Consider the following 17,496-nt stretch of genomic DNA (forward strand, 5'->3'; position numbering starts at 1 on the left):
ATTATAGTAGCTAATCTGTTTTTGAAGGCAGCAAGAGAGGAACAAAAAAAATCAACTTCAGGACATACGGCATTACCAGTTCTCATTAGTCTAGGTATAGTACTGTAGTAGTAATAGATTGAAATACTATTAATTTTAGACATACTAGTTCATAAACTATGGCCAGTATAGGCCTACTGTGAACCTAACTGAAACCAAGACATTGTCTGGTGAGTGTTGATTCTCATTTATCTGAGTACTCTACAGGCTGAACCTTTTGTTGACAGGAGAAGAAGGTAGGCAGCTGACGTTGATGTACTTGGCTAACGATGTCATCCAGAACAGCAAAAAGAAGGGACCAGAATACGGGAGGGAGTTTGGGACTGTGCTGAGAAAGGCTTTCGAAGTTGTCGGTCAGAAAATGCAAGGAGAGAAGACAAAAAGAAGTATAAACAGGCTACTGGACGTATGGGAGGAGAGAGGCGTTTATAGCAAGTCACAGATAGCAGATTTTCGCAGAGCATTCAGTAAGTATGCATTTATTCTTAGCATGCTTTCCAGCTATCGTATAGTTCGGATAAACTAACATTCGATATGAATATAAAATCAATGTCAGAGAGCTACAGCAAAACCTCTTTGGCCTTTAAACATGTTAAAATTTGATTTGAAGTTGGTGTTATAACTGAGAAAAGAAACCAATAAATGATCTAATAAAAGTTATGACCAGAAATGAGGCTGGTGGCAAAGAAAGTGTGACACAGCCACAATTTGTAAACTGAGATAGCGATATAAAGAGTAATTAGCTTTTTTATGTACAAATTAATAATACCAAGAGTACAGTTATGTTTAGTTTCACAATCACTTTTTTAATTAAATTGAATTTTTTTTCGTCATAAAATTTCTTGTAAAACTATTAAAATTTAACTAAATATAACACATTGTTTCAAAATATTTAAAGGAATAAGTAACATACTAGGTATTAGCCATACAATGATTTTGTAATTTTTAAGATTAATAACATTTTCGAAAACGCTTTCAATCAAGTATATTTAAATTTTGCAGATTTTAAATCCATTAAAAAAGTATAAAAAAGATGCAAAATGTTGTGTTGAGTAAAGATATAAACTGTTAAAATGTTTTTTCCTTACTATATTTATATTGAATTATTTGTGCAAAAATGTTGTTTTTCAATCATCAACACTGAACACCACATGTGCAAATATGAAAATGACAAGTAAAATATCTATATCCAAATAACATATAAAATCAAAACTGATTTATTTTAAAAAAGAAACACAGGCTATAATACACAGAATACAACTTAGAATATGCCTCTACAAAGACTGTACATCTGTGTGTGGGGAGAGTTCCAATTGTTTTTGCTGAATAATAAAAGGTATTAATATTCTCTCCTATTATAACCTAATCTGAGCATATGCATGTTATGTTGTCTGCTTAAATGTCTAAAATATTAACTTATTAAACTCAGAATATTGTTATTACATGTATTAAAATCCAGGATAATTTATCAAATAGTAAGGAACTAAACAAACTAAAGAATCCTAGTGTTTTATCAAACAATAGAAGGAAGAAAATAAATAATTCTGCGAGGCTTATTTTTACAGATGTTATTTTCCTGGAAACAGTGATTAGAGTTGGTCAGCTGACCATTGTCAAGCTCATAAAGATGTTTATTATAACAGCTACACAAAGTAAGAAAAATCTATTAAAAAAGCAAATATAAACGTTTGTCAATTATTTCGTTATGGTCAAATCGATAAATCTAAGTATTGTGAATACACATAGAAATTTGATTTTCCCAAAGCGTATTTTCTGCTGCATATGTGGCAGTTGCTTGCCCAAGTGTTCATTGCTGGTCCAGAAGTTGGAGACCTCCATGCACACAAACCTTAAAAGGTGTTTTGCACTGCTTCTGGACATGGTATTCAGGATAAAATAGGTTGGGAAAGATCGGGCCGTATCCTGCCGACGACTATTGGAACAGAAACTACTGTGTGTTTGTGAGATGATCATTGTTACCTTTGCCGAAAGAAAGTCTACCACTGTTCTAGTCTATACCAGTTGAATTAGGCTGAAAGTCAGCACATCACTCCCCTAGTGAGGCTTGCCAGTCAGGCTTGTCTCACCCACTCCAACCACCACCCTCCACACCCATTGATTTAGCCACCTCCCATCCCTATAACCAACATTAGTGCAAGTGAAGTGTGTTGGGTTTCAGACAGATCTGTCAATAATAATGATGTATAATTTTTATTAAAAATGAGATTCTTCGTATATTTTCAAAATTCATTACCTTTGAGAAACAAATCTTAAGTTTCTGAAGTGAAACACGTTTGTGTATGAAACGAGTTTCTATTTAATTAAACTCAGTTTAAAACTTTAGCCCGTTATTCAAAGCTGACAAGCATTCACTCTTAAATTGGTTTCATTTTATCGTTCATTATAAAATGACATATAAATCACTCACTGCAGTCTTTACACAGTACAGTTTTAGTAATCATATTTTGGAATCTTGATGAAACTTAGATTGTACAGAAATTCGGATGTACCTACCAAATTTGTGGTTAAAAGTATCTGCAGAGATGCAGTTACAATAATTTCTACATTAAGAGTTTAATAATAATTGTTTGAGAGAACATAAGTTAGATATTTTAGATTGATGGAATTAACTTAAATCAATACACTAATGTACTTCAAATTTTGTCCTGACTATTTATTTAAAATAATGTAATTTTAACTTATAAACATAATCAACTATAGTATTTCTATGTACCTCCTGTATGTTTTCTGAACATTTAGATTCAAGTTTAGAAGAACACTTATATGTTTTTGGTCAGCCTATTCCCGAGCCCCTTCAGAAAATTCTCTCAGGTTTGTAAATAATTTAATTTGCTTTTCCACATCATTTGAGCCGCTGTTTGTTTATGTTTTTTTTGTGCTTTGTAGTTGAATAATTCATTCATTTGTTGGCTGAAATGAAATCATAGTGGGGAAATTGTTTGGGCACTTAACGAGTTATGTCGAACTGAAGAAAGGGAACTGTAGTTGTAGAAAGGTTGCATGTGAAATCTTCATTTGACAGTGAAAACAAAATATTTTCATACTTTGATTGTCGAATGACAATCAAATTTCTTAATAGAAAATGTCCAGAAATAAAAACCAGCCTAGTATCCCAAAAGTTTAGCTTTGTCATTCATTGCAAATCTTGCTGAGCCCTTTCCTGTCTTCCCACTACATACAGCAAATAGGACAGTGATGAAAATCTTTGAACCATTGATCATAGGGTTTTGTCATCACCACCGGAATCGTGTGCTGGGGTTTGTGATTTCATCTCTCCCTATATCATTTAACCTGTTGAGGAGTAGCTGAAAGTTGTTCCAAAAGAGTACAGACGGTTATAGCCGTTTGATCCCAAAAGAGTATTGACGGTTATGACCGTCCATGACGGGGTTGCTAAAACAATCAATATTGCAACTGTTTATGCACTCTAGTGGCGTTCTTACATACTATTTCGACTGTGAAATGTTCAAAGTAATTATTGCTGTACAGTGCTGGCTCCTAGTGACGGAATACATAATCACAGATTTGCCGCCAAATGTTCTGTCATTTTCTCGCGCCACGTCCATTTATAGGCTACAGTAGAACCCCTCATATCCGGCCTCGGTTTTACCGCACCTCGGTTTATCCGGCCACTTCCCGGAAGCCCAATATCGAAATTTATTTACCACGGCTTGCAGACGCGCAGTTGCACGCACTAGTCTCCTACGACTCGTGCGTTATTTTGGTGTATCTATTTGTTTACATTTTCCTGTGTTGTCCTCAGTTGAGCTAATAGGTTTAACCTGTAAACAGTTCGTTGATTATATCCAGTGCGGTTAGTACAGTACAGTACAATTGTTTTGTTTCGTCAAGTGCTGTGTACTGTAGGTTGGTTTATCCGGCCGAATCGTTATCCGGCCAGGGGCTCGGTCCCGTGGTGGCCGGATATGAGGGGTTCTACTGTATACATGGAATCAAAAAACCCAAATGCTAAGGTTCACATCATGGACTTCCGAATTAACGTTATCAGACAGATACTGGAAGCACATGTTGCACCAAGAGAAGAGGCCGCAGCTGTGACGCGTCCGTTGGGCGGAGCCCAGCAGCCGCTACGCTTGTCAGGTCGCCATTTCCCCCGCCCACTACCAGTAAGGGACAATGGCCGAAGGAAGCTAAAACGCTGGTTTGTGTGTTCAAATACAACACGGGGTGAGCGTAAAAGAAAAGAAACTGCTTATGAGTGCACAAAATGTGAAGTAGCACTTTGTGTGTACCCGTGTTTTGAACACTATCATACGTTTGTAAAATTCTAAAAAAAAAAACAAAATGTATGAATTTATCAAGTTGTAGATCCAAAAAATGCATTATTATGATACTTTGTAAGGTTTCAATACATTTTAAATGAAAACAACAAACATTTTTTCTTTACTCCCTGGAGTTCATTAAGGATAATTTTGCTTACTCTAGTATATACTAGGTAGGATGACGGTTATAGCCGTCAGTACTCCCCAACAGGTTAAGGCTTGGGCCTGAATGTTGCAGTACCTTACGCAAATACAAGGTTTGTCCGTAACATAATGGGACTTGTTCTGATTAAAGAAATGTATTATCTGATCAATACCCATTGTTGAAAGTCATCAAAATGGTTGGCATGGTTCAAATACAATTCTAAGATATGGTTCCCCAAGTTGGCAGCACTTTGACATAGATTAATATCAAAATTGTGTAAACATTAATCACACGTTGGTAGTACCATTTGACACAGTTCACTGTGTGGTTGCAACACTTAACAACCCCTTATTGAAAGTATCTTTAATTTAGCTTAGATTTACATTTCACAAACTGTATAGTTCTATATACCGCCTGCATCATTTGGCAAATATAATATTTCTATATTATATATTATATCAGTGTAGTACCTGATATGAGTCAATTCCCAATCTCTGATCCTCTTAACCATGAGCACTGAAATAATAGGTATGTAAAATATAGGGGCTCCATTATATTGCATCATAAGTCATTTGTCTTAGAAGGCTACGGAATTTGATTTTGAAAATTAGTGTGTGAAACTGTGGGAAAACTGCTAATAGCTAATAATAAAGAATTGCATCTCACTTTTATACAATATTAAAAAAAATGTCTTAACTGTTATGTGGTCTAAACCGTACAATTGCACTTATATGAGCCATCTTATCCATTATTTCTCACCCAGTACTTAGAGAAATAATTGCTATTTTGGTATGGTCATTCTCTTTACCATAACATTTAAATAAATTTAATTTTTTTTTCTGTTATCAATATTTTAGTCTGGGTCCTAAAGGGTATTACTGTTTATGATAATTATTTTGAATTTACAAAAAGAAGAACATTAAATAATAATGACTAAAATGATGTATAATTGTCTTATCCAATGTAAGTGTTAGTATTAATGTGGTTTTCATTGCACACATTCAGGTAACTAGCTCGTTTACATTATTGGTTTTTAATGTGATTTCTTGATGTACATATATAGTAATTAATATGAAACAAATTAATAAATATATTTAGTTTGCTATACAAATGTTGTTATGAGATGTGCTGCAGTGATTCTCTGTATAACGTTGAGACTTGACAATCGAGTAATCTTATCATTTCAGTTACATAAACTCCATAAAACGTTTATGATGAGATAACAGAACACTATTAATGCATTCTGTTTTCATGGGCTGTGATCCCTAATGGCATTATTTTCATTGCCTATTTTTAGCATCGTTTAAGTCATTGTGAAACAGAATCAGCGTCACAAAGTAAAGAATTATATAATAGTTTGCAGAAGCACAAAATACATAAAATTCATTTTTCGTTACTTTGAAACAAACATTGACCCAAGTTTACTCAGTTCAAATAAAGATTAAACTTGTTGATAGTCAATAATTGTACTTGTTTGTAGTGTTGTTGTTTATAATTTTATAGCCATCAAAGGATGGCTATAAAATTATTGGATTTCATGCAAAAACATTTCAAAATTTATTTATTTTAATGTTAATAGTTTTATTAATTGTTTTTAAATGAGGCTATGTTTTGTGTCTTGTGACGAATGGAGCTCACATTGAATACTTGTAAGCTTGTAGGGCTAACCGTTTGGGTTTCCCTTTAATTTCATGTAACGGTTATAATTTTAAATTGTATATAATAAATACTACAACATGTTAAAACTCTGATATTCATTCATAAACACCCTGTACTTTGTTGGCTGAATGTTAGCAAAGCTTATCACTTTAAGGGCTGGCCAAATTTATCTTTTGCCTCTCTGTATACAGGATATCTCGATAACAAGCTGACGTACAGACTTGAAATTTTACATGAAGCTCTTTTCTATGTAGACAACATTGAATTTGATGATCGGGCTTGGTACTTCACGTGATTTAGCTGAGCATTGGCGAACATTTTTATATTGGTTTATTGGTAACCATAACGGCAACAAAAAAATCGAAGAACAAACTAATTTGTAAATGAATTTAGTACAATCATTTGACGTAGAGAATCCCAACTATCCACAAGATATCGCGAGTAAGATTTTATCTGAAGACCAAACTAGAATGTGTTTGATGATGGTTCATGTCCATTCATGGAATTTGGCTCGGTATTGAAGACTTAGTAGGCATGCATAATCTCTCTTATGTCTGCCTGGGGGCTGTAAAAATTTCTTTTCTGTATTATTGTCTGTTTAAATGATTCTGTTTTATAGTTTAAAAGTGTGAAATATTAGACGTGTTGCTACATTTGCACATATGTCTGATATCTGTGGTTGGGATTATTTGACACTTGAACTATATTTATAATATCACAAGAAGTGTGGGGTGACTTTTTGCATGTGGCGCTAAGAGAACTCGGGAAATTGTCTTGTGATTGAGTTGTTGGAACGGAATGTTTAGATCCTGTAAAATATTATGTATAAGAATCAGTGATATGATTATTAATTTGTAATAAGATATAATACTGTATGTGTTGACAGTATTAAAAATCATTCCATATGAGGAAACCAGTCTGGATAAACAAGTAAAAAATAATAATAATTTTTAATAATATGGTACATGTGTGTGTATATACATATACTTGGATATGTATAAATAAAAAAAAATTAAGAAAGTGAGAATTAAAAAAAGAAAGACAATCGTTGTAAATAAACAGAACAGATCAACAGCTGATGGAACATGACTTCCACGTGGCAGTAGAGGAATGTCTTGTCTGTAATACGAATTATTGAGCAGTTTCAGTCTTTAATTTAGTCAGTTGACTTTTCATTATAGCTGTTTTTCGATTTTATTGATACCTCTTATGGTGTAACAATGTTTTGTAGATTTTGGTTGTGTGGTATAAGGTGACTGGCTAAATGCTTCTCTATGTTGCCATAGATAATGTCAAATCGGTGACCAGTTATTCTTATTAAAGTCTCTGTATTAAAGATTAAGTGTTTTCAATATAGTTTTTTTTTTCAAACATTGTTAAATTACATTTTTACTGTCACATTTGATATTTCCCCATAAATAGGGTTAGATTACTTTCAAAATATTTGCTCTATTGACATGATTGTAAATGTTCAGGGTTTTAAGCAGGGTTTACAACACAAAGGTTATGATTCCTTATTCACTTTTTGTAACATCCGTATAGACAAACATATTATTAATTTTAATTGACTTTCTGAATTTGTTGAAACCTTTTAAAATTTTAATCTTGATGCAAGGGTTAACAGACATAATGATAGAACAGTTCTTTACAACTTGGATTTATTGAAATTTTAGATAAATTATTTATCCGAGTGGAAATTAAAAATATATAGTAGATCAGAAAGAAAGGTCATCCACTCAGTGAAATAGTTTGATATGATTAATCATTCTGAATAAAAACAATAACTTGATATAATTATACATTATAAAAATATATAATCTGAATAAAAATTTGGTAATATCATGATTTAGAATAAATCTTAAATTCAGAACAATTAAGACATGTTTGGAACAAAGGATAATACATTTAAACATATCCAACCAAGTTGTGTTTTTGACTGGAGGTAGACAACATAAACTAATAGAAGAGCGTATACAGAGAAACAATCACAGCAGTCTGTTCAAATGTATGATTTAATGATTTTGCCTGGTAAAATCCATTCTCTGGATAAAGGATTTACAAATTTCAAATTTTCTGACTAATAACAGCAACGTAATAAAAAAAATCATAAGTGACAGTAAAAATATAATTGTTTCATGTTTAGTTGTGTAGGGATATAATTTATTACAGTTCATTCAATCAATCAATTTCTTTGTTGTCATTTTCCTGTAGAGAACAAAATCAGTACATCATTAAACAAGAATATATCCATATACAGCCTGAGCCAACTAGTACGAATTGAGGCTTGCGCATAAGCCACCATTCCCTCTCCAGTTTACGAAAACGCATGGTGCAATTTACGCCAACAGTGATATTGTTTCTGTCAGCGGGTTACAAATGACTGTATTGGCAGAATGAAGCATGAATGTTAGAGCGAGCTGTACTTGGTAAAACCGCGAGAGGGTTAGACTGTTTTGGGAGGTGGGAGACTATGTTATCCTCCCCTCACCAACCCTTCACGCTAGATGGTGCGGTCTGTACCACAGGGATTAATACGTGGTTCCTATCATAATGTAATAAATGACATGGGAAAATATACGTTCCTGTAACCGCCTTGTTGATGACTCAATATATCAGGAAGTAGTTCATATAGTTTAGTGAAATTTTTGCGATGTTTTGTGATACACCATAACAGATTCAGCAAATTTTACCAAAGATTGTACGATTTAGATATTTTTCTTGTGACATGCCAATATTTTACACATGTCTTTTTTTAAGTAACTTAGCCAAACTGCTAGGGTAGTTGTGAATGAATGTACATTCACAACTACCCTATTGGATATTATTTTGTCATATTTGTGACAAATATGACAAAAGTTCAAAGCTGATATTATAAACATTTTTTAAGATAATAGGTTATTTATACGTAAAAATAGATTTTTCTTGAAGAATTTATGGAAAAAGGCATACACTGAAGATAACAAAAGCAACAAATTTGCTTAAGTTTATCATATATAGCCCTGCTCTTTCTTTATTTATTATCCATGATCTTATTTTTCAGCATCGTGGAATATTTTTTACTTCTTTGATTCCAGGTGGGCATGTTTTTTTTCACTCTTAATGACACGCAGTCAATCAATGTTGCAGTCAATCAATGTTGCGTTTTCAAGCAGTTAGGTCCAGGTTTTAAACCTATCGGAGTAAGCATATTTTTCAACAAATCTTGGTAAACCAAGTGTCTTTGGACTACAGATTCTACTATAGCAGGATCAAGGGCATTTTTATGAGTATATGTTTTGTTTATACTTATTAGTATAAATTTGTACCATATACAGTAGACAAAACTGAAATGCAAGATAAGTTTAAATATTTTTTTCTCATGTTATGCGATTGCTGACCCCATATGTTACAAATTGTATGTACCAATATATTCATTAAAGACCAAATAAAAACAAAATTATATTTTTAATTGAAGAATTTGAAAAAATGATTTACATCTTTCCTTATAAAAACATATACCTCCATACCCAATACAATACATATAGAACAATACTGTACATAAGATACACAAATAACATTTTTAAGTTGTATAACGATTAACTAGCTTTATCCTTTAATAAACAGTTATCAGAAAAATCAGTCAAATAAAGAAAATAACTTCTCATAATTCTGCAGATGATTGGTATGAGCTGTTAACAGTCCTCCACCAAAATGTTGACAGAATCAGAAATAAAATATAAATTTTAAAGCACCTACTATAAATCATAGGTCCTCACATAGTTGTGCTTACAGAATATGGATTGAAGCAGGACTGCTTGTGGTGAGATTGTTGCATTTGTTGTTTGTAGAATTATAGTAAAACAATGTATTTTACATGTTGGAGAAAATTGTTCTTGAAATAAAGTAAACTAAGTCAGAATACTGATAACTAATGTAATGTTATAAAAAAGTAACAATATTCTCTTTTATAAAAACAAGAGTAAACATTATCTTTAATAAGCCTTAAAAATAAAAACATTCTAAAAAACAAAGTATAATATAATGTAAGGAATGTGGTCAATAATGATATATACCCACCAAGTGACAGAACTAGAAATTAGATGTACAAGCTAGAATCGTATGGAAATACTACAACTCCAGATGTGTGCAGCAGATTGCATTACAGTATTGTAATAATTTAAATAGTAACCTTAAATGGCTTTTAAGTTACTTTGTTCCACATCTATACCGGTTCAAAATTTGCTTTTTAAATAATTTCACATTATAATACTTAGCAGTGCAATATCTTTCAAAACCCGCCATATAATGCTAGAAATCCTTTGGAGTACAAATTAATTTTTTTTTCACTCCATGAAAAGTGATTTGTAAGGCTATAGCTAAACAATGTTTGTTTAATGTTTATTGTTAACATTCAATCATCTTGTAAGAAAATTTGAACTGTGATTGACAGGAAATGAGGTGAAAGAAGATACTCCTCCGCCAAAGAAGAAATCACGCGCCAGCAATGGCGTATCACGACGTAAGCCTGAGAAGGCGGTTGAGGTAAAGGTGGAAGGGAAGAAGGAAGTGCGGGTGACTCTGTCTCCACAGGCGCCGGCGGGAGACCCGCCTGAGCCGGAGGAACTAATCAAGGCCTTGCAAGTTCGTTCTTATTGATTGAAGAATATTATATCTCTAGGTTTTTGATTAAGATGTGATATTGATTATTCACGGTTTGAAAGGATAACTAAATTGCCAATGGCGCAGTGTAGCGGGCATGGCGGTTATCGCAAGATAACCAGATCAAGCAATGTCGAGCGTGGCTGCTGCTTGGATAGGTGACCGCTGAGCGATCCTGTCCTTGCAAGCGGCCCGCCTGCCCGGCCATTGGTGGTGGTTCGGAAGTCACCTTAAGCCGTTGGTCCCCAGGTTAAGTGTTAGAGAGGGCTTCTTAGCCCTAACTTCGCCTGGTAAAATAAGACATTCTTTACTTTGCTTTACTTTTACTTTTTAAATGTAATGGTAAGTGTAATAAAAATTTCTGAAATATGGTATTACAACAAAAGGTATTTTCTGTCATCTTCACGTGACATACTTTTGCAATACAAGATTTCTGACATTTACTATCGTTATATGTTACATAACCCCCCACCTGATGAAGAGGATAGATTCCAATTCTTGATATGCTGTGTTATACCGTTTGTTATAACGATGGCAAATGTCAGAAATCCTGTTATCCTTTCAAACCTTGCATTGTCAATAACAAAGAACTAAGAAACTAAAATTCTTTAAACTAAGAATTTTACAATACATTGTACAGGTTGTAGCATAACATAACTTTATAAATTAAAGAATTGTGGCAATGACATGCATGTTATTGATTTGTTACAACCGTAAAGATTCTGATTAACCATAGGGTATAATTTTTAGTGTAGTTATGTTAACAAAGAAAACAGAGGGTCCTAAACACTTCAAATCTAATCTAATCACGATTGAACACATTAAATCTAATCTACTCAAGATTAAACAAATCAAATTTAATATTCTCAAGATTGAACAAATCAAATTTAATATTTTCAAGATTGAACACATCAAATTTAATATACTCTATATTGAATATATCAGACCTAAGCTACTCAAGATTGAACGCATAAAATTTAATATATTCAAGATTGAATACATCAAATTTAATACTCTTAAGATTGAATATATCAGATCTGATCTACTCTAGATTGAACTCATCAAATCTAATCTATTCAATATTGAAGACAAAGTGAATTTTTTCAGAAAGTTTCTACATTTCATTTGCTCCAGACTTTACAAAATTCGTAAAAATGTTATTTAATAAGTTATAGGCTTCTTATTATTATTTTATCATATGACGTTATTTTATAATGCGTCTAGCAGAAACCTTATCAAACTGCTTGAGTGGTTTTTTTATATATTTTTAGGCAGATGGTTGTAAAGTGCCTTCAGACAGTCATAGGGAAACTGACATGCACCATTGACAAAAACTTTAGAAAAAATGTTTTCAAGTAATCACAAAATTATTAAATGTTTGCTAGTTTGCATTGGTTCTAACAATGTTATGATGAAAAATTATAAACTTAATATAAAAATTCAAATGAGTCAAGTTTAGTGTTTGCGTAATTATAGACGCTTTTAGTGATCACTCTGCCAGACATAAATTACTATTTATACCTTACAGACTATATCCGTTTTGAAGAAAATGATGGAACAAATACTGTTATATCTTTAATTGTGTATTCTCTGCTTGAAGCAATCTATTATGTACTAAAGCATGACGCGTTTTACCCGATCACGTCATTGTCAAACGCACAATCAAATAACACAGTGTAGGCCTACACATATAAACACATAACACAAAATAAATGAATTAAAAGTTTGTCTAATAGGTGCGTCAAGGTTAAAAAATTAAAAATATGTAGGAAAATATGACAATGTATACTATTAAATAAAACTCTTAATTCAGTATGGTTGAGTTTGTGGCTGACAATTTTCTAGATCTTTACTTGGCATAGTTTTGGAAACCTAATACAGATTTACTTGTAGATAAAATTAGTATTTTATGTTTTCAACTTTAATTTCATCATTTAACTGTAATTTGTAAAATTGTGCAAATAAAATTCTTATTCTCGTTCATGTACTCTTTAAAAATATGTTTTAATATCTTTAAGGCCAATAAATTACAATTCTTTGCATTTTTGGCTCATTAAATGGCTTAAATGTCATCTACCATAAGAAATTCGGAATAAGGATTGGGTTTTGTATTTAATATACAAATAGATTTTTAATCATTACATAAGGGATGCTGTATCTTAACCTTAGTAATAATCTCTGTGTTGGTATGAAAATGTTAAAACAGATTTTCTGGTATATGAGCACTGAAAGTTTGAACCATATGTTGGCACTATTTATTATCTGTTGTCTGACTTGTTCAGGAGCTGGAGAACTCTGCGTCAAGTGATGCCATCGTGAGGGAGAAGATCGCCAGTCTACCACCAGAGGTCTCTGAGGTCAACCTGCTCGCTAAACTAGAAGGTGAAGTCTGTTGTCATACTACATAGGTCATGGTTCATTAATTGAGTCTGCATCCCAATCTCCATCATTCTCAGAAAATTTACTCTACTGAGTGCCTAATTCACAACAATGCATCCGGACAAATCTAAAATTGCTAAAACGTCAAGTACAATAAAAATAGAAAGTAAAAAAACTTGCATTAGCAACTTCAAAAATAAAAATTGTAAGGCCAGAAAATAGTAATGTTCTATTTCTAACGTCCAGGTAAAACTTTATCAATGTGCTTCCCTGATGATGTAGTAGCAATTAAACGGCACTACTGTGGATTTGTAGTAGTTCAAATAAACACTACTAGGGGCCAATGTGTATAATTTTACAGCTGTCAAGTATTGTGTAATGAAGCAGCTGTTTGAAACATGTTAACACGGGCATGGCAGTTTAGGGGTCAATGAACTCAAAAGTAGTAAAAATTAAGTTAGTATAAATAAAATTTAGGCAAATCTGTTACCAATGAGAATCCTTCAGGGACTCTTCTCCCACTTGGTGTGAGGATGCCATTAGTAATATCAGTGTTTATACAATGTGTGACTGTGTTTCCACAGCTTTATTACTTGGGTTTTGTTGGTTTCCTTAATATTTTCTTGAATGTTCTGGTTTATAACCTTCTGCTCTTGTAAAAGATTGGGAAATGAGGATAAGATACTTTAATTGGAGTAGAGTCTCAGGATTAAGACAATCAAAAATGTTTATCTCTCCTTATGCTAAAGGGTGGGCATCTCTCTAAGATCAGAGTAAGGAGGATATAAGACTGATAATAGGGATGCTGACAGGACATGGCCCCCTTAGAAAACACCTTATGAAGGTGGGCCTTAGCCAGACTGATGTGTACCGTTTATTATAGCACATTATATATTAATCTGGAGCTAATACTTTATAAATCAAAACAACTTTTCGGAAACACTTGATTTATTCCGAATTAGAGTTCACCAAAATTTTAACAAAGTTTACAAACTTTAGATTTGATTTTCTTCAAAAAATCCTCACAATCGATCAAATCTAATTAAGAGTCTGATCAAAAGAATTAAAATTAAAATGAAACTAAAAATGTATACTTCTCAAAAAGGTTTTAAATTAACAAAATAAAATAAAAGGTTCTCTTCTCAAAATATTCAAAATCAAAATAACACAAAACTTGATATTAACTCTACGACCAAAATTTAATTCACATACTTCAAAAAATTGAATTAATTCTCAGACTCTGTAATATGGGAAATTTTACAAATTTAATCACAACAGTATAAAATAAGAGATATTAACTAAACGCTGGTATGGACTTACTACTTTGAAGACTATGGAGGCTGATAGGAAACTAAAAAACGCACTAAAGAAAATTAAAACTTGATTTAAATTTACACCCGATTAAAAGAATTACTCTAGATCCAAAACTATAGGATTAGAGGAAGAAATACTGCTTCTCTACTGAGGTCTGCACCCTGTCGTCGAAACTTCAAGACTGCCTCCCTCTCTCCACCCAACAGGTTCGGAACGTATCACCGTAGATAACATGATCAGCTGATTGACCGGTCTCGAACCAACAAACAATGTCCACGCACCACGTCTAGTTAACAAAGAGCCTACTTCCTACCGCGATTCAGCATAAATAATTACGACTACGGTACATAGTTCCCTAACCCGAAGCTGAAATCACGGTAGGAACCTAAACCGTTAAAAACACTCATCCCGGACTAAGTACAATCATTTCCCTCCACATTCATGCTTTTAAATAACAATTATTTTGTACTTATCACTATGGTGGAGGCCGTGATGTGTGTAGTCCGAGGATGATGTACTAGGGTTGCCCGATGTCCAGTATGGGTCCCGAGGTAGCCATCGCAGAGGGATGTGGTAAGTGAGGAGTCGAGGCTGGTAGCTTCTCCAATGACCATGCGGCCGGTGGCAGTGCGGCGGCCTCGTAGATCTTGTGGTTGGCTGGCTCTGATTCACTAATAGAACTGCTACCTGCTCCTACAATCTAATAACAATTTTCAGCCCGCGAGGCATTGAGCTCTTGGAGGACATTCCTTTTTACAAAACATTCCCTCCGTAATAATTGTATTGGCTGTCAGTCTTTCACGGTGTTCTTATTGTACGCCTGCGCCAGTGTCACGAATGTAAACCATTACCAGATGTTGTTAATTACAATACAATCAATTTACAGGGATTACAATGGCACAATAATTAATTATTTACACCACAATAAACCTCATATAGTGATTAAAATCAATATTACCCTGTCCTTCTATATTTGAAGGAACAGGGAAGAAATATCACTATCAATATAACTCATTGCATACCAAAATATTACCCTGTCCTTCTCTATTGGAAGGAACAGGGGACAACAATACCACAACATTACCAAAATTACCCTGTCCTTCGACATTTGAAGGAACAGGGAAAAAATATATCTCATGATATATCACAATACATCTGTGTATTAACTTCATACACAATGCATTCATTGTCCCTGAAAATTACATAGTTTACAACACCCCTATCACACACTTACACTGGCATTTTTTATATAGTTATGGCAGTTTCTTCTCATCTTAGCCATACATTTCGCTGTAATAAAAACGTCGTCACATCACCCTTTTATATTCCATTATTTATTTTTACTATTATAATAAACTACTGGACTCTCATACTTAACTTGTTTTATGTTTTGGGCCAGAATTAATACATAAATATATAATCAATTCTTGAGGTTTAATTTAGAAATCAATTATAATTGTTATTTTATTGTTTTAGACCCATCTTCTATTCCTTTTTCGACAATATAATTTTCCTGAAAATAAAAACATACTGACCTTTGCCCCGGGCTAATGTTTATTGAGTTCTCAAATTTCATATTTAGTATTTAAATTTTAATTTAGAAATATGCACCTTCAAAAAAAAAAGCTATCTTTATTTTAAAACCAAAAACACATTTAACCAGGATCGATATTTCCTTATTATTTCCGATAAGCAATTTAATATCAGTGTGTTCAATCATATTGCCCAGTCCTTTCTTTACTATCGAGTCATAAATACTTTCACTTATCAGGCTCACTTTGTTTTCACTTATCAGGGTTCACTTCGCTTTCACTTATCAGGTTCACTTGTAATAATACTTTATGATACGGACTCTTACAAAACTAATACTTTTACAACGGGCTGAATTATTTCGGGTTGGGCACATCCGGACCTTTTTAGATTTACACAGGAAGCTATCACAATATTCCTATCTCCTGCCCTCATTGTTCTTGACCCTTTCTACAATAACTATAATTATTTTATACCCCCTTTTCGAATTACTAGCATTGTCCCCAATATTTAATTTCAAAAAGGGACCTCAACATTTTTCTAAGTTTCTGACGGTGTCGTTTTTCAAAAGCATTTCGCCTCCTAAAATTTTATTTCAAAATATTAATTCCTTTTTGAACAACAGATCCACATGCGCTAGCTCCATTTTATTTTTAAAAATTATTTGCTTAAAAATAAATCAAATATTCTAAAACACAATACTGTTCTAAGTCCTAAGTCTTACACACTACACAAGATTATGCAGGTTTATACACAATTTTCAAGTTTATACAATCTTATACAAGTTATACACACTTACAGGAAGCCGACAAGTTTATGCAAGTTTACAAGTTCTTTCCTGTAAATTAACCTGTTGTACAAGTTTATGCTCAAAAAGAAACAAGCATAGTGGCGCAAATTATGTACTGTTATTATAGCACATATATTATATTAATCTGGAGCTAATACTTTATAAATCAAAACAACTTTTCGGAAATACTTGATTTATTCCGAATTAGAGTTCACCAAAATTTTAACAAAGTTTACAAACTTTAGATTTGATTTTCTTCAAAAAATCCTCACAATCGATCAAATCTAATTAAGAGTCTGATCAAAAAGAATTAAAATTAAAATGAAACTAAAAATGTATACTTATCAAAAAGGTTTAAATTAACAAAATAAAATAAAAGGTTCTCTTCTCAAAAATATTCAAAATCAAAATAACACAAACCTTGATATTAACTTTACGACCAAAATTTAATTCACAGTACTTCAAAAAATTGAAATTAATTCTCAGACTCTGTAATATGGGAAAATTTTACAAATTTAATCACAACAGTATAAAATAAAAGATATTAACTAAACGCTGGTACGGGACTTACTACTTTGAAGACTATGGAGGCTGATAGGAAACTAAAAACGCACTAAAGAAAATTAAAACTTGATTTAAATTTTACACCCGATTAAAAGAATTACTCTAGATCCCAAAACTATAGGATTAGAGGAAGA

General features: G+C 32.8%; 1 protein-coding gene across 2 annotated transcripts in view; it reads left to right on the forward strand.

Annotated features, from left to right (window-relative positions):
• LOC124353610 (regulation of nuclear pre-mRNA domain-containing protein 1B) overlaps positions 1-17,496 on the forward strand; it is a 31,958-nt gene that overhangs the window by 12,508 nt on the left and 1,954 nt on the right. Inside the window, exons 2-5 of one of the 2 annotated variants that reach the window (XM_046803527.1) lie at positions 267-506; positions 2,800-2,871; positions 10,577-10,767; positions 13,068-13,167. In XM_046803527.1, the coding sequence (XP_046659483.1) occupies positions 267-506; positions 2,800-2,871; positions 10,577-10,767; positions 13,068-13,167 (603 nt within the window). The remainder of the gene's footprint in view (positions 1-266; positions 507-2,799; positions 2,872-10,576; positions 10,768-13,067; positions 13,168-17,496) is intronic. The other variant, XM_046803528.1, reaches the window with a different exon arrangement.

This window comes from Homalodisca vitripennis, chromosome 2, assembly GCF_021130785.1.
Source record: "Homalodisca vitripennis isolate AUS2020 chromosome 2, UT_GWSS_2.1, whole genome shotgun sequence".
In the NCBI taxonomy this organism is placed as follows: Eukaryota; Metazoa; Arthropoda; class Insecta; order Hemiptera; family Cicadellidae; genus Homalodisca; species Homalodisca vitripennis.